Source organism: Macaca fascicularis, chromosome 4 (genome assembly GCF_037993035.2).
Source record: "Macaca fascicularis isolate 582-1 chromosome 4, T2T-MFA8v1.1".
NCBI lineage: Eukaryota > Metazoa > Chordata > Mammalia > Primates > Cercopithecidae > Macaca > Macaca fascicularis.
In genome coordinates this window covers 150,649,152-150,667,791 of record NC_088378.1, presented here as the reverse complement: position 1 = coordinate 150,667,791, position 18,640 = coordinate 150,649,152, and the positions used below count along the sequence as shown (strand labels likewise).

The following is an 18,640-nucleotide window of genomic DNA, read 5'->3' as shown; positions in this document are numbered from 1 at the left end:
GTAAACTTCATGCTATTTGGAGGCACTGCAGTTGCACAGTAGTTATACTGTCTGTCATAACACTGAAAGTGAACTCACAGAACATGCCTGCTTTCATAAAGAACCCCGAGAATTCAATCTTCTTTGTAGAATGACTGCATGATTAATAATCTAAGATTCTAATCACTTGACCCACGGTAATCTACTGTGATTTTAAAGTAAGCTGTTAATTGTCTTATGTGCAAGGCTGGCTTCTGTTTTTTGTGACACATTCTGATAAGAACTTCTCAATGGGAGTGATAGATTTTCTTTGGATTTTCTATTAAAAGAAGAGAAGAAACTTTGACAAATCGGCATTTTAGATTTTGATGTCTCTAAGGAGTCAGTTTTTATTTTTTAAGAGGAGACCTGTTACACCCAAGCATGCATTCAAAAGAGAGAAAACTAAAAGAAGCTTGCAATGGGATGGATCATTAAGGACCTTCTCAGAAATAGATGAAATGGATGTGGGCTTTAGCAGTTGTTGTTGTGGATGATTCGGCACTTCAGGAGCTTGAGATAATTGTCGATCTTATGTGAATCCCTGCGTAGGCAGTGGAGCAGGTTATAATAAGCAGAAAGGCGAGACTCTTCATCAGCCATCTGCAGGGATGGAAGTCCCGTCCAGACAGGGTAGATCTCATTTTCTTTGGTTTCAGGATGAACCTAATCACAAAAAAACAGTGACTTATTCTTCATATTATTAGCATTTGTATGTCCTTGTTCTTTCTAACTGTTGGATTAAGAATTGATAATGAGATATGAATGTAAAGTTTTAGACAAAGGCAATGATTTTTGTATATGTGGGCCAGTGGATCAGAAACCTATTCATCTAAAAACTAGAAGCAGAATACACGTTTAGGTTTTCTGACATCTATGTGATCACAGATGAAGTATGTTTTTGCAGGAGTAGACAGATGAAGAACTGGAAAGGTACTATGTAAATATCGACATAGATTTGACCAAGAGACAATGGAGTAGCTCACTTCGGTGCTCTCACTCGAGGAACTATTTCACTTCCCCATTTCCCCAGTCTTGTCCCTGATGTATCCTTCGTGCTTTATTCTTCCTGACATCCTTTATTTTCTTCCTGCTTTGAACTCAATCTATTCCCTATCTAGTGTATGTTCCAAAAACTTTAAAAAAGATGAAGATTGTACTTGTACTTGATGCTTTGGGGTACAGATAATTTAGTGATGACCATGACTAAGAAAAGCTGCTTAGCAGTCAGGAGATTTTCATTTCCTCAGATTTCTAGGGGAAACAATTGCTTTCTTTTGAGGTCCCTGGGCTGGGAGGTGCTGGGAAAAGCACCTACAAGAAAAGGGTACAGGCCGGGCAGGGTGGCTTACACTGTTTCACGCACTTTGGGAGGCTTGAGGTCAGGAGTTCAAGACCAGCCTGGCCAACATGGTGAAACCCCATCTCTACAAAAAAACCCACAAAAATTACCGAGGCCTATTGGTGCACGCCTGTTGTCCCAGCTACTTGGGAGGCTGAGGCATGAGGATCGCTTGAACCCGGGAGACAGAGATTGCAGTGATCACGCCACTGCACCCCAGCATGGGTGACATAGTGAGATCTTGTCTAAAAAAAACAAAAGGTCGGGGGGTTGCCGGCAGCAACCCTTCAGTGGTGAGGGCTGTGTGGTAGGGTTGGGGGCATGGCTGTGATAACAAAAGGAGGCTGAACAGCACAACAGAGGGCATGCTATGTTTCTTCACACTCTATAAGCCTTTGCAAACCAGGAAAGCCCAGAGTTCTTAGAGACCAAGTAACCATTTTAGCAACTTTAGGGATGTCAGCTAGTTTGGAGAGCTATTAGGTATAAATCTGCATGTAGACACGGATCTACTAAACCTTTTTCTACAGAGTGAGAATATTTTTCAAATCTGGGATTCCCTATTGGAATTTAAAGTGTGTGTGTGTGTGCGCATGCCTGTGTGTGTGTGTGTGTTTTCATTGACTGGCTTTATGTTTTTATTTTTAATTTTTGGTACTTGAGCCCTAAGACAAAATTTACTGTGTAAGGGATAATGATATGAACAAGAATAAATAAATAAGTGGTAGAGAAAAAAGAACAGAAAATGGAGTACTATAGAACAAATTAGTGACCTCAGAAATTAGGTTTACAGTAATCATACATTCCAAGGTTAATATGTACTTTGTGTTTGTTTTGGACATATTTTTCTCCCATGAAAATAACAAAAATGATACATGATAACATGTACTTAGTACACAAAAAGAGAAATACAAAATTGTTCCTGTTATTATTCCTATAATCATATATTTTTCTTTAGATGGTACATTATCCCTGAAAACCTCAGAAGCTGTTTAGGTATTATCTCACTAATGTTGAAATTATCCCATCTGAATGGAGATATCTATTGCAAATACTAACACAATCTAAATATGACAGATTATTTGGGGGAGATTAAGTACAATGACATGAGTTTTGATTTTGGAGTCCCAAGAAAAAACAAAATTTAGAATGAGGCAACTTTCTATAAATTACAAAACAAAAACATTCCAGAAAAGATATATCCCCTTCTTTTGTGACTCCCTGCCATCTAGTGCTTGTGGGATCCCCTGAAATCAATGCAACCTGTGTGCACTGATATCATTGTCTTGTCATGTTAATATCTGCTCCTCCCTGACAAGTCTGCGCAGCAGATCGGGGTGAGTGGCTGCGGGACCATCTAATCTGATTTTGGTTTTCTTCTTTCTCCCATCCCACTCTCATCCTCTGGTAAGGGGAGAAAAGAGAAAGCATCTGACCAGAATTTTCAATAGTGGGTGTCCTGGGATACTCTGCAGAAAACATGTATCTTGCAGATTCTATTCTCTAGTTTTCTCTCCCTTGAAAACACTTAACTTCCTGTCCTCAGGAAGGGGCAAGTCTGTGGTTTTGCATATAGAGTAGGGAAAGTGACATCTGTCAAATAGCATTCTAAGATTCATTTACATTAGAATCTGTGACTATGAATGACTAGGCTCTTGCTTTATTTAACAGCGGTCTAGAATATGGAATGCTGAAATTTTCTTCTTTCAAAGGGAAATATTTCTCATCACAGAGGTCACCGCTTATATTAATGAGAAAAACAAAGAAGCACCAGTAGGCTACTCACCTGGCTGACTATCAGCTCCATGCCCTCTAGAAGCCGTTTGGTTTGCTCCTCAATCTCTACAGCTTTGGATAGGATAGCCTCCGGGGCTTCTTCCATACCACGTACTTCTGTGACTAGATGATACAGGGGCTCATTCCAGGATCGCAATATGCTGACTATCAGGCTCAGAAAGTCTTTTTGCTATGAAACCATATAGAACAATTGCATTAAAATAGGTAAAGTACAATGGGGTTAGTTACATGTGATTTTTGCTTAGAGAGGCTGGACGAAAATATCTCTTTTTATTCCTATGTGTAGGTATATTTTTCTTTAGGTGATAGAAGCTGTAGAAATGTAAAATTTAAACTATTGGCCTAAACTTTGCTAAAATTAAAAAAAAAGTCTGGCTTATTTCAATAACCACTTTTTCTAGTAAGTGTTCTAATTGATAAAATGAAGAATTTTGTTTTTCCTCTGAAATTCTACCATCTGTCCACTTAGCAAAATCTTTTGTATTTGATCGATTTGCTTGTCCCTGGGGAGAAACTAAAGTGTTGCCGGAATTCAGTAGGTGCCCAGAGTATCTGACTTGTGAGAAATAGATTCCACTGGGGTCCATGTCAAGGGGCCCAAATCACTCTCATCCAAGCATTCATTCATACTAATGAATCAAATTGTTCATCAAACTATTCATAATTTTTGATTTGTAGCTTTATTTGGGGATCCTAGAACGAAGAGACAATGAAGATGACATGGAATTCATCAACATGCTTTCCTTGATCTATACAACCCCTGCCCCATGCTGCTGGCAGAGCAGTCTGTTCTCTTGGCTTATGCAGGCGAGTAAGATGCAACCAATGTTATCTGGAATAACCATGGAATTCACAATGGCGTTCTGGCTGCCCAGTTTTTGCTTACTACCAGGATCGTGTAGGAGACTCCAAGTAGCTGATTATCTCTGATGTAAAATGCTTACTTTGTAGAAGTACGTGAACTAGTCTAGTGGTAACAAAAAGAATAAAGAAGAAATAAATGGACATTGCAATGGAAACATGTACGAGGATATGAAAGAAAGAAGCTATAAAGAGGTACAGGCCATAAAGTGAGTGTCAGTGTAGTTTTTCTGGGAGCATTGCAACACAATGATTAAGAGTAAGGGTTGTGAATTGAATGAAGCCCAGGCTCACTGCTTATTTGCCATGTGACTGGTACAAATTCCATAGCCTTTCTGAGCCTCAGTTTCCTTATCTCAGTAAGTGTAATAACAGTACCTCATGTTATAGGATTTTTATGAGGATTAAATACAGTAATGCCCATAAAGTGCCTGGCAATGTAGTACAATTTGAGCATTCCTAATTTAAAAATCTAAAATCTGAAATACTCCCATGAGCATTTTGTTTTTTTAGCATCATGTAGGTGCTCAAAAAACTTGGGATTCTGGAGTATTTGGGATTTCTGATTAGTGATAACTCAACCTGTAGATCTCAATAAATATTTCCTCTTCCTCCTCCTTCTCCCCTTTCTCTTTCTCCTCCTTCTCTTATTATCATAATTATTATTAATGAACATAGCAGACAGAAATGTTGGTACCATTCCTAAAATTGTAAATGGAGAATACGTTGAATTTGTAGGGGGCATGTATATAAAGATGTTTGTTTTAAATCATGTTAAGGCTGTGATTATGGTAGACAACCAAAAGGGAGAAATTACAGCAACAGAAGATTGAAGCTGAGATACATGATTGGGGCTGATACACAGACTTGGTAGTCATCAGAACAGTGGCAATTGTTGTAGCTGTGAAAAGTAAAATATTATGTTTTACAGGATCTGTTTTTTTTTTTTTGTGAGGGGAGTGGTGACTTTTAACTAAAAAGTAAGACAGGGCAGAAGAGTCAGTGAAGAATGAAAAAGTAGGTGTCAGAGAAGCAGAAATAGAACCAGAATAGAGTCTTGAAAGTCCAGAAGAGATGGCTCCAATAGTGCAGGGGTCAGTAATGTAACATGCTGTTGATGTAGAAGTCACGAGTAACATGTAATAAATAAAACTGCATTTGTTTTTCTTACATATGCATAAATGTATATTTACCCACAGAAGTCGAATTCAGTTCAAACTTTCATATAGTATATATACAATCCTAGCGAAAAGGCATTGGTTAAAATAATGTTATCTGCAAGGACAATGTACGGATCTGCTATTTAGATTGCCACTACCATCTTTACTTAGCATTTGATTTGACTCATATTTTGTCAACTACATAATGTAATTTTTTGATTGCTTATTCTTCCTATATTTTTCTCTGCATGTACAATTACCACTGTATTACAGCACCTCTAATAACCTATCACCATGATAATACGGTGTACTGCCTTGGTTGTTTTGGTGCAAAGCCTGGATGAAGGACTCACATTCATCTGTTGGGCTTGCTCCTTGTCTTCGGGGGTGGGAAGGGAAGAAGTGTGGCAGCTGTTGATGGCCCTGGTAATGAACCCCCGGCCATGGGTATACCGTTTATCCTGGAAATGATGAGACAAATTCAATTAGTTGGGGTTGTTTGGGCATTGAATAAATGAATCCATTACCAGAATACTAATACATTTGACAGATGTGTAATTTTTAAAATTTAGAGCTACATAAAAATGAAAACTAAAGAATTAAGAAAGTAACCCTTTTGCCTACTTCCCCCCATTATCTCTGTAAACTCATTTTTTCATCTAGTTTTCATAAATCTCAATCTTTTCCCTTCTTTGCAATTCTCTTGTTGTTTACTTTTACCATTCACACAAGTCACACAAGTTACTATTTGGAAAGCAAATGCTAAAGATACCAAAAATATGAAACAATACATTTTGTATTGAGAATCATCTTTCTTCAGCATTTGAGCCAAATGCCATAGTGCAAATGTATTTACATGTATTCATTTAATCTCTTATTTACTGTGGGCCCAAACTGATAGACTTCTCTTAATAGGCATTGTAAAATTATAACTTTTCTCTAAATGTTTCTCAGAGTCCACACACCTGTACCTTACTAAATTCATGATAGACATGGAATACAACTTTTTTTTATTATGACAAAATAAGTCAGAAACACAGGGCACACAATTTTAGGAAATATAAACAATGGACTGAGGATAAGAGCAGAATAAAAAATGAGCTAACAAATTGACAGGAAAGACTAGTCTTTAGCAAAACTTATAAAAGTCCAAAGGAATTACTAGGAAGATTTGGAAGACAAAAGATGGCCAGTCAAAAATGGAGGATGAAAGAGAAATCAGAGAGTAAAAATAATTTTATAAATGTACATTTATTCTCTATGGAGGCCCCTGATTTATTAAAGCAGTAATCTATTGTCTGCTCCTTGATTGACCTAGAAGAGTTAACCTATGATTTCCAAAATAGGTTATTCAGAAATAGAGTACATATTTCTGAAAAAGAAAAGAAAGGGGGGAAGGAAGGAAGGAAGGAAGGAAGGAAGGAAAGAAGGAAGAAAGGAGGGAACTAGGGAGAGAGGGAAGGAAGGAAGGGTAAGGGAAGGGAGGAAGGAAGGAATGAGGGAAGGAAGGAAGGGAGGAAAAGAAAGAAAAAAGCACTGGTTTCCAATTCTAAACTAGTCCTTTATTGTAATTTTAAACCCATACACTGAAAATCCCAGAAAAATGATTTCTAGCATTTTGGGGTTTTTGAAAAGTTATTAATTGTTTATTTTCCCCAGCATGGATTCAGCTCAGTTTAATTCTATTCAATCCACCCAATTCACTGCAGTGCAGTTCTTCGTTATTGGATATCTGTTCTGTGCTAAGTGAAGAATGCCTGTGGAGTCTGACCCCTACATTCAAGAATAAGAAATCAACACTCTTCCTTCTCCTCAGCCCCAGCTAAGCATGCTTTAGGTCAGGTGTTTAAATGTTGTTTATTTTTAAAAAATAAAGTGAATTAAAGAAAAAATTTAAAAGTCATTACATTCTTTGAGAATCTTTGCGATTTCATGGCACTGTCCCTTTCTTCTTGTTCCACATCTTATGAGCTGGTGTCTTCTTTCACATGTTAAAGTGTAACATTTGAAATTTGGCTTGGGAGGTTTTCTAGGTTAACATGTAGTAGAGCCCAATAGATCATGGGAAGTCTCCTTCAGGGAGGAAGCCAGAAGCATGGTACTTACGAATTCGCTGAACATTTCTGAGGAGAGGTTATGGATGTAGTGGGACAGGACAACTGCGCGGTCAAACAGGTCTCGAAGGGTCACCTGGCATCTGGCAGCCCCACCAGGACAGATGGGCAAGGGGGCCACGTTCTGGCACAGGAGCAGGTTTGACACCAGCAGCAGCAGGAGGGACCCTGCTTAAATAAGAATGCGAACCACTCTGAGATGATCTATTCCACGGAGGTTCTCAAAAGAAATCCTGCCGAGGAAAGCCTTATTGCTCCCCACTGCCCTCAGCTGCCTGATTTGGCACTGTAATGGCTGGGATGGGGGAAGAACCAATGCCTTCCACTATGTAAATGTAGATATATATATAATTGTGTTTGCACAGATATATAGTTTGAGAAGTGGGTTACTTCCTGCATTTTTGTATGGTTCCCAGAAGTGCTTCTCTACTTTGCAAATATTTGGAGCTTAAATTAATTCTGAGCTAGGGTGTTCAGGTCATTCTCTTAAGATAGTTTAATGTCTTGGGAGTTTCTGCAGGTTTTAAGCAGTCAGGCTGTCCAGGAGTTTGTAATGTTTTTTTAACTAGGTGTGTCTGATAATTTACATTTTAGACACTGATATAACAAAAACAGCACAGTTGATCCTTTCGATTTATCATCCTGCCTGATAAGAATAAACACATGATTGTTTGATTGCTAATACTGAGTATGAAGAGAATTCTGACATAAAAATAATGCTGTAGCTTAGATCTGCTAACTCACCATAATAATCCCATGCATTTGTTTGACACTTTGCCAAAAGCATTAAATTTGTTTTCTATATTTGAGCTTCATAATAACCTTGTGAGATACACTGGGCCTTTGTAATTATCATCAAATTATATTGATGAAACAGATGGCTTAGGGAAGTTAAGTGATTTTTCCCCAAGTCATATTATTAGTGGGTGAGAGAGGCAGGATGCCAATACTGTGGTCTTTGCACATCGTCTTGTCACATCGCGTACACCTGTGGGCTCTCAGTCTGCATCTGTGTAATGGGGGCCGCATGAGTAGCTGTGATGGCTCAGTGTTTACGCAGGTTGTTGCCATTGCTTATAAAGAACAAGTTCTTTGCCTTTGATTGATTGCATCACAACAGAGGCCCCAGAAAGCTTGATTTTATCCACTTTTCCTGCTCTAATTACAAAACACTCTGATCTTTGTCGAAGGTTTTCAAAGCTTTGTCCTCAATTTGCTATCTCAGCAAATGGACAGTTACAGGCCTGTAACATATCAATAACTTATACTTTCAAAAGGAAAGAAATGATATATAGCTACCAAATTTAAATCACTTGTTAACTTCAGTGACACTACCCCAAAAGAATGCCCAATATAAAACCGTGTTTATCACAAAACTTAAGTCCTTCGAAACCTTTAATAAATGCAATCTGAAATGTCCAAGATAAAACTAGGCAAATGCTAAAGATTAGTTTGTGAAAAAGTACCTAAACCTAAACACTTAAAAATACCTAAAAAATTGTTTAGTGTAGGAAGTGACGTTTTAGTTGCAAAATAAAATTTTTGTTTGAGATGATTCCTATTACAGACTTTTAATTTTTCAAAAACATGATGCTTCCAAAAAGTTTATTTTATGCATACTATAATCATATGATGAAACCAAATGTATATTTTATCTGTATGTGTAAATAAAATGTGCTTTGTGGATAGAGAAATTGGAATAACAGGTCTAGGAAATTCACAACTGGATAGATGTTCTGTATTCTGAGTACATTTATCTGCACATTTAGCATGGAAGGGATTTTTAAAGCCCAAGATGAGGTAAAATAGACACATGTTTTTGTTCTTCATTTCACTAGAAACAAATTTTATGGTTGTTACTAATTTATTTTCCTTGCAAATGTCAACCAAGAAAGTAAAGGTGATTAGTTATTACTAGGTAACCTGTTTTTCCTTTTGAAATGTCATTTGGCGTGAACCAAATTGACAAAGAATAGAAAAGACAATTCTGCTATTAGTGTCTATTTTATGGCTTCACAATTGAAAGTTTCATCAGGTTGATTTGAGTTGGCCAATCCACATTAGAGGCCTGATAACCAGAAAATGTTACTTTGTCCCTTTGAGAGTTGTGGCAAATTGGACCCATAGACTCTGTGAGTCTTATTCCAATCCAGAGTTTCTCAATCTTGATATTATTGGCATTTTGAGTTGAATAATTTCTTGTTCTGGGGGCTGTCCCGTGCATTGAAGGATGTTTAGTAGCATCCCTGATCTCTATCCATTAGATACCAATAGCACTTTTCCCTCACTTCCCCACCTCAGTTAAGACAACCCAAAACACCTCCTGACATTGCCAAATGCCTCTGGGAGAAGAGAGGATTTCCCTGTTTGAGAACCATTGTTCTGTTCTATGGTGCGCTTGTATAATTGCTTCCTAGAGCAATCATTAGATTGCACTTCTAAACATTGTAAACCTGCAACCTCTTATTAGTTAAAATTTCACATTAATCCCCCCGACAGGAGTGTTGATACAACCAACAACCCAGTGAGTTGTCACACATACCTTTCCATGGCGATCCTTTGATGTTCATGTTGGTGATCGTTGAGGGAAACACACTTCACCAGAGGAGATCCGGAAGTCTTACGGTTTTCTCTCTCCCAGATATTGGCTTTATAAACCTTTGACATCTTCATGAATATAATGAATCAGGCATTCGTTTCCCTTTTCCTGGTCATCTATTTCCATCATTGAGATTACCCCCATAATTTCAAACATCAAATGGTATTTTATTTCTTATTCATATTCAGGAAGACATATTGGTCAGAAATGAACATTCTAGGAAGGATTTTGATTAATTAGGCCAAAAGGAAATGAGAGAAATGATGAAGGTGAGATCTGAGACTAGTTTGGTTTGGAGGATCTATAAAACTACAGAAGTCATTTACTTTAAAATTTATCTTATTTCTCTACAGTTTGTTGAATACATAGGATTATATTTCACTTAAGTAACAGTCTCATGTATTATCAGTTATCAAGTTTCTTCCTCAAGATTGCTAGGTAAAGATTTAAACATTTTTACACTAAATACCAAGAGATATAGAATAAGGATTGAGAAATCAGAATTTTCAGTCCCCTGTTACACTGTCATTAAATTTCCCTCATTTTGTTTCTTTTTACATTTTGTCTTTTTAAAAATACGTTTCGTCTTTTTAAAAATAGCATATCTGTATGGTACTTTCAATGTACATCTTCATCTGTTTATTTCTTTTGATTTTAACATATGTGTTAAGTGGTATTATTCTCTCCAGTTTACAGATGAAGAAACAGGAGCCTGGAGAGACTAAAGGTCAAGAATATGAAAGAAGTAGTTCAGTGCAAAAGTAATTGTGGTTTTGGGCTTTACTTTTAAATGGTAAAAACTGCAATCACTTTCACACCAACCTAATAATTCTACAGTTGAGTTAAATGAAGGAACAATTATTACTTCACGGAAAATCAGGAGTCATGTGAGGAAGGCTGGGAAATGAATTCTCTTGTAAACATCCTGTGGACCCACTTCTAAGACAAACAAGCTATAACCCCTGATTTAAGAGTTTATTTTGGGGAAGTGATACAGTAGTTTTCCAGGGCAAACACACGTGCGTGCGCACACACACACACACAGACACACTTACACCCATCATCCTGCTATACCATGTAATAAACTGAAATTCTAGCCAGTAATTTCCACTCTTTTCGAGGATAGGAGTGTGTAAACTGTTATTAACTTATGATCTCTCTACCTTCTCTGACCCTGAGCCACTCTGGGGTTAAGGTGACAAAAATTCATCTTTCATGGGCTTAAAAATTCCATTCACCTTTTGAAAATTTCCTAAATGAAATGATTATAATGAATAAGAACTAAGTTTTATTGATGACTTTCTCTAATTTTTAAGTCCATGCATCTAAAGCAGCCTGTGACCTTTAGTTTCAAATTTGCTGTCTCTTACAATAGACTGATGAATGAGGTAATTTAAAAAATAATCTTCCTATGGCATTTACTTTTTCCATAGTTCCTAGAGCCACATATGTGCTTTAGCAATTATCTGACTAAGTGCTCTTATGGGGACCTAGAAATCTTAACGAAGACTAACGTCTCTGAAAAACTATCTTCCTAATTGCCTTAGTTTAAGGCAATCCTGCGTTTTGAATCATAAACATCAAATGTGATGATTCATAGACTCTCTCAATCTGAAAGCTGGGTCAGGATTCCATATATTCACATTAGGTATTCATATTTTCCCTGGATGGTGAAAGTCTGAATTATTAAGAGAGCAGAGCTGTGTGGCAGAGAAATTTACATTATCCCGTATTCTCCTCCTCTCCCATAAACTTAAGAGTAAGAAAATCTGTTACAAGAACTGACAATGACAACTTAATCTTAAAATTTAAAGGTGTTGCAACATTTGTAGATAGCCAGGATAAGAGCAATCTAAGAAAACCTAAGCTGTGTTTATTCAGTGGCAGTCAGTCGATTTATTTGACTGCAAAGAGGTACATGTTTCTCTGTAAAATTTATTGTGTGTTTCCTTGCTGCTCCACAGCCCCACATTTCCTGTGAATGGAATATTGCAATATATAAATAATGCAAAGACATATTTTATGCAAAAATCATAGTTGTCCTATTCTTCTAACTGCTGTGCATGTTATCCCTTTTCACCTTAATTTTTATGTGTGCTTATTTGTCAGCCTTTCTCTTTATCAAACTGTGCCCTTAATTTAGAGCAATAAAGAAGTTCAGTAAGAATTGGGTTGTATGTTTTAAAACTTTACAAAACTTCGTTTGCCATTTTTGGTCTGAGGTCTTGTGATGAAACTGGGGGCTGATGATTGATTTATGTCAAGTAGCTGAATAAATAGCTCAAATGATGCTAAAATTCCCATACTACGTTTAGTACCTGAAACTAATAAACAAGTTTGCCATCTTTTCTAAAGAACTCTAATTTTTAACATTAAGTAACATCAGGTTGGTTTTTATTCCTAATTTGGAACAAAGTTTGTGTTTTCTTCTGTTTATCTGTTTTTAAGTTTGGAATAATTTTGTTTTTCCTTCTGTCATGTATGAAGCAAAGTATATTTAAAATCTTTCACAGGCCGGGTGCGGTGGCTCACGCCTGTAGTCCTAGCACTTTGGGAGGCTGAGGCAGGCAGATTAAGAGATCAGGAGTTAGACACCAGTCTGACCAATATGGTGAAACCCCGTATCTACTAAAAATACAAAAATCAGCTGGGTGTGGTGGCGGGCACCCACTGACTAGTCCCAGTTACTCAGGAGGCTGAGCAGGAGAATCGCTTGAACCCAGGAGGCGGAGGTTGCAGCGAGCCATGATTGTACCACTGCACTCCACCCTGGGCCACAGAGTGAGACTCCATCTCAAAAAAAAACAAAAAAAAAATGTCTTCACATAACTTAAGAGGTGTCTACTGCAAGATATGCTAGGGGATATTAAAGAGGGAAAGAAATTAAGAGTTAAAAAAATCCTCAGAATAAATGTATCACAAAGATATTTCAATTTATATTAGTAGTGAATTGTCTTAAATAAAGCGAAATATGAAATGATTAAAGGTGTATTGTTTATGAATTGAAAAATTCTGAATAGTCATCTTCTAATGCTTGGACTAAAAAATTAAATAGTATGTATGCTGTTTTCAGTATAAAATATTAGACAATGTAAAGGGCACATTGGAGAAAAGATCAATAGTGTTTTTTTTGAATGGCACTATTTTTAGAATAAGCAAAATGCAATGCCTTAATTACATCCTACTATTTAGATTAACTTCATACATATTGTTGAATTGAATTTGGCCTAATGCTGCCCCATTTTCAGTAAACTGCAATCTAACTTAGTATGTAAACAAACTGCAACCTAAATTAAGAATATATTCTTGTAACAAGTAGCTGAGTCTTGGACAATCTTAGCAGCTGAGCTTTCAGCCAGTTACAGGCTACAAACTGCTCAGACATGTCCAAGTAAGGCAAAGGAGGAGCTGTAATCAATGACACTATTTCTGTTTGTCATTTTATTTTTCTGTCTGTAAATACTGCCCGCCCACTTTGCAGGGAGGAGCTTTCTAAACCATTACTCATTTAGGGTGCTGCCTCATTCATTAATTGTCTCTTTGCTCATTTAAACCCTGCTAAAATCAATTCTTCTAAAGTTTTTTCTTTTAACAATAATAAGATATGCTTTTGTTTTCTTTTGGAAGTGTTCCTGTTCAGTGTTTGTTTTTGCTAGGGCTTTGGAGATCATCAGTTTCCCTTCAGAACCCCAGAATGCAAGTTCTTAATCTGTTGTCAGTTCCTTGAGGGCATTTGCTACTTAAATAAGAAAACTATAGTGGAAGCATTTGGAAATTTCCCTTATAATTCTTATTTTGTTCTTTTAATTGCTGCTATACTATTCATATCTTCTGGTCTAGTTCTATGAGATCTCTATGAATTATATGTCACATGCTTGTTCTGAATCATGTGTGCCTTGGGACAAATTTTAATGCCTGATATAAAATAATGCCAGATTTAAGGATGATGTGTCCAGAGACTTCACAAATGTAAATCTCACTCTTTAAGAGTTATGGTTTTTTTTTTTTTAGGCAAAATAATTAAATATTTAGCTGTATGCTAATCAGAAGTGAGGTGGATAACTTTCCTTGTGAAAGGTTCCTCACACTTCAATATTATAGGTATGTGCACAGGCACACACATTTCTTATCTGATGGAAAGTAGAGCTGAAGCATGCCTACTTCTAGCTAGGGATCAACTGGTCTATCTATCTATCTATCACCTATCTGTTAATCATCTCTTATTATTATCTAATAGGAAATGGGACTCTCAGCCATGCTTACTTCCAGGGATAATTTTAAATTTTATAATTTAAAATTCTAATTAGCACAGACACCATCAAATAGAACAGAAAGCTATAGCAATAGATCAGGGTGCCTGAGGCCCCCTGAAATGATAGGCATTAATTTTTTTATTGTTTCATAGTGGTGAGACTGTAGGGGTTGACCTATGCGAGGGGCTGGGGGAGTCTAGAGGAATCAGAGCACTTGGGAAGTCAGGGAGTTGAGTCTGTGCTGAGAAGTATTTTGATATTGTAACAACGCTTAGGGCCATGCATGTGCTGACACACTATCACCCCTAACTTCCTCCACTGCCAATTTTTTTGCCTATATTGAAAGATTCAGATTGAAAAGTAGAGCAGGCTCTTCAGAGAAAATGCTACCCTTCAAATCCAACCTACATACCCTTTATCCTCCAATACATTTTTCTGTTAGAATTTGTCTAAAATATCTTAGCTGTGACATATCTGCTTAGTTTTTTTTTTCTTATTTATTCATTCATGTCTTATCAGTATAACCAAAGGGATTATTTTTTAGGAAAGCTCCTTACCATTACAGTGGATCTAGAAGAAAATGGACATATAAATAAGAATTAATTCTTTGATGGAGTGCTCTATTGTCCAACAGTAATTAAAACATGTATAATACTAGGCTTTTAAATGACATATGGGAATGTAGAAGTTCAAGGTGATGAAGAAGTCTTGTGGGAAAGGCAGGTCACAGAATCATGGATCTCACTAATTCTAATAAAATAAATGGAAAATAAGATTAAAAAGAAACTAAAAATACACTTATCAAAAGTGGAAGGAAGTATGAACATGTTCATTTTTAAAAATGGTTTATATCTGAGAATCAATAGATATAGTCAAGCTGATTTTTATCAGTTACGATTTCAACAGATGATGCAAAGTTCTGACTGTAACCCTTACAAAAATGGAAAACAGATCGTAAACCTTTTAAGTTGTCAGAAAAAGAAAATACACATACGCATACACACACATCCAAAACACAAGACTTTCCATTTAATAGAAAATAGAAAAAAAAGGATATGTAGGCCACAAAAATATGCAATTGGGGGCAGAATAAAATCAAGTATATCAAGATAAATCTACTTATTAAAAGAAGAAAATGACTCAGTTTCTCTAAAAATGGCAAATTCCAATTAAATGCTTATATACAAGTGACATAGCTTGTAGGGGAGAAGAGATTCTTTTTCTTGCCCATAGATAGGTTCATGCCTGACAGTCCTATAACAAAAGACAGTAACAAAATAAAAATGTACAGATTTATTCAATATAAATTTACATGAAAAAGAGCCTTCAGAAATGAAGAACCAAAGAAACAGAGAAATGTGTATTTTTATGCTTAAGGTTGATAAAAAGTGGACAGTCATGTAGAAATATAATTGTACAAAAAGGAGTATGATCTAAGATACTATAGGGAACTTACCAAAGCCTGTATGTTCCGATTCTTCTGGGTGTCTCTGTCTTTGAGGGTACTTCTGGAATGAAGGTTCTTATGACCTACTTTATAGAAACGTCAGAGGATTCTTTTATGGCCTGCTTCAGGGGAGAAGGGCAGGAAAAGCTCACAGAGTGAACTTCCTATTTCTGCTGTTTTCTGAAATGCCAAGATGCCATATTTTGGGGTAGTGTGTTCTGAACCCCATCAATCTAAAAGAGTGGTTTTCAAAGGTCAAGCACTTAGGTGGTGATTTTGCCTCCCAGAGACATTTGGCAATGTGTGAAGATGTTTATGACTGTCATAACTGGAAGCGCGGGTGCTGCTGGTATCTGGTGAACAGAGACCAGACATGTTGCTAAACATCTTACAACACACAGAGCAGCTCTCAGGACAAAATATTATGCCATCCAAATGTCGGTAGTGCTGCTGTTGAAAAACCTAGATTAAAATGGAGTGCCTAAAGAAGTTAAAGTACAAAAATATCACACCAAGCAAATTAAATTGCTGGAGTAATAAATTTATTACTAGGCAAAAATGTTAAAGCAAAGTACAGTACTTTGTGATATTGTATTGATATGCAGTCAACATGGAGATGAGACTGTCTATAGTCTTTTTGTATTCAATAATAGGATCAAAAATATCAAGCATGTATTAAGCAAATGTGAGGGAAAATTAACCAAGACACAAGATAATGGGTGCGTGTATTTCAAGCACCTAGAACATCTACAATAGAATATATGACAAAAATAGTATATAAATAGTTGAGTTTGTTTTATTTTCTCTTACTGGTTACCATGATTGTTTAATGGCTGAATCTAAATAATTCCTTGAGTTCTTATCTATGTTAATTTTTGTTGGTATTCAACCTTATACTGCCCCTTTTGGCTGTCTTATTCAAAGTCATGACTTTACTTGTCATACCCAGGAAGATGATCCCAGCTCTGTTTATCTCTCCCTAAGTTCTCTTCTGAGTTACTAATTACCTGCTAGACATTTCAATCTATATGTCTACAAGTAAGATATAGTGAATTACTAAAGAAAATCCTTAACGATTCATCTTTTCCCTCAAATAGCTTCTCAGTCAACACTTAACATCTCAGAGTTGTGTTTATTTCCTTTTCTTTTGTTTCCCTTGCATCACACTCAACCAGTTGGCGGGTGACAATTATTCTGTCTCTCTAATTCCATAAAATTCTCTTTCCTCCTCTCTCCAGGTTATCTTGACTTGCATATTACAATAGCTTCTCTTCCAATTTCTCCTGCCTATGTTCAATTCAATTTCAATCTGTTCATCCATTAAGAAGATTAACCATCCTGAGGCTCAACTTCTGGACAATCTCTAATTTGTCTAAATCACAGTATTTTAGAGGTAGAGGAAACATGGAGTAATTCTAACCAAATATCACATTACAGAAATAAAGAAAGTGAGGTAAACATATTTAATTACTGAAAGAACTGGCACTGGAACTCCAAGTCTTTCTCCTGCCATACTGGTAATATTTCTTCTTACGTTCTGTCTGCCCACTTCTATATGCCTTTTGATGTGCCCACCGAGCTTCTTATGTAGCTGATGATAAGTCTTCATGAGGAGATAAAGATGTGACCTTGAATACACATTTTGAAACACATTATTACTTCAAGGAAAAATGCCAAGGTAATTGGGTTTCCAAAGAGAGGAGAGATAAATGGAATGTTCTGAAGAATTCAGTGTCTTTAAGAAAACATGGCCACTGTCAAAGAGAATTTGAGTGTGATTCTAAATCATGTTATAAAAACAATACGTTTGTTAGACTATTTCTCAATGAGTTATGCAGATAAGGGATGAGAAGCTATTAATTTTTTTCATCTTCAAATTGGTCTTTGATTTATCTGCCATTTTGGTCTCTAAGAATTCTTTTACTAATATGAGTCTTGCATGTGTCATAAAATTTTCATTTAACTTTTTCACTTGTCACTTCTACATCATTAGTGGAATGAAAGTCAAAGAATTCTTGTAAATTAAAAAAAGAGATAAAAGGTTATCTGTCGACCATTTGAGAGATGCTATGCTATTATTACCATTAGAGGTGATGTGGCATTTGAATGTTCTCTTTTCTACAGGCATTTGGTACTGATATCTTATAAAATTAACTTAATAGATGAGAAATAGTGTGTTTCATCCAGAAGGGAGAATTGATTTCATAAAGAAATAAAGTGAATGAATATAAGTTATAAGTTTCTGTTAGTAACTGCAGAATAAGAGATAGTCTTTAATTTCAGCTACATCTGAAAACAGAGAAAGTATCCATTGGAATAAGTGGAAATCATAGGTACATATGTAGGAGACAGCTATGAAATTATGAGAATGTTTTCATGTTTGATTTATAAAAAGCTTTCTCATTGAGGTTATGTCAATTATATAGGAGTACATATTTTATCATTTAAGAATATTTTTTGAAGATAACTATGTGAAATAACCGTCTTCCAAACTCTTAGCTACATGAATGAAATTAACAGTGAAATAATTATTTATGTGTTTTAATCTAAAGAGAACTTTAATACCAAATGTCAAGAAAGAATTTCTTTTTCCAAGTAGTTTCAAAAAGCATTCATTGCATTTTCTTGTGTAGGTCTGTATCTTATTTTTGTTCAAAACCTTTTAAATTTTTGTTTATAGGTTAGCAAATTAGATGGTTAAAAACAGTCAATCACATTGTAGGTTTTGTAGGCCCTCAGCAATTGTTGGTGAAATTATGAATGATTTTTACCTTTCAAACTCCTTGATGACCCAAACAATGATGAAAATAATGAAATCCCTTTTTTCAGTGCTCTGATCAAAATCCTATAACATGCCATTGGTGTGTAGATTTTATCCATATTACTTGAGTAGTTTAACTTTAAAACTTGTACAAATTTTACTCACTGTGTATGTGCTGGCAGCCACTAGATATGTATATGTGTTTGTTCTGAATTACTCAGATAATTGTCCCAATGTCACTGTGTATCACAAAACTTTACTACATTCAAAATATACTTTAATTCCTCA

At 36.0% G+C, this 18,640-nt stretch overlaps 2 protein-coding genes across 2 annotated transcripts in view; one reads left to right on the top strand and one right to left on the bottom strand.

Moving 5' to 3' along the window:
* HDGFL1 (HDGF like 1) overlaps nt 1-18,640 on the top strand; it is a 314,838-nt gene that overhangs the window by 27,156 nt on the left and 269,042 nt on the right. The window lies entirely within an intron of this gene.
* On the bottom strand, nt 336-9,916 carry PRL (prolactin). Its single transcript, XM_005553930.4, has 5 exons — nt 9,835-9,916; nt 7,285-7,460; nt 5,532-5,639; nt 3,147-3,326; nt 336-684 (listed from the first exon to the last, which is right to left on the bottom strand). The coding sequence occupies exons 1-5, from the start codon at nt 9,860-9,862 to the stop codon at nt 493-495; spliced, it is 684 nt and encodes a 227-aa protein (XP_005553987.2). The 5' UTR covers nt 9,863-9,916; the 3' UTR covers nt 336-492.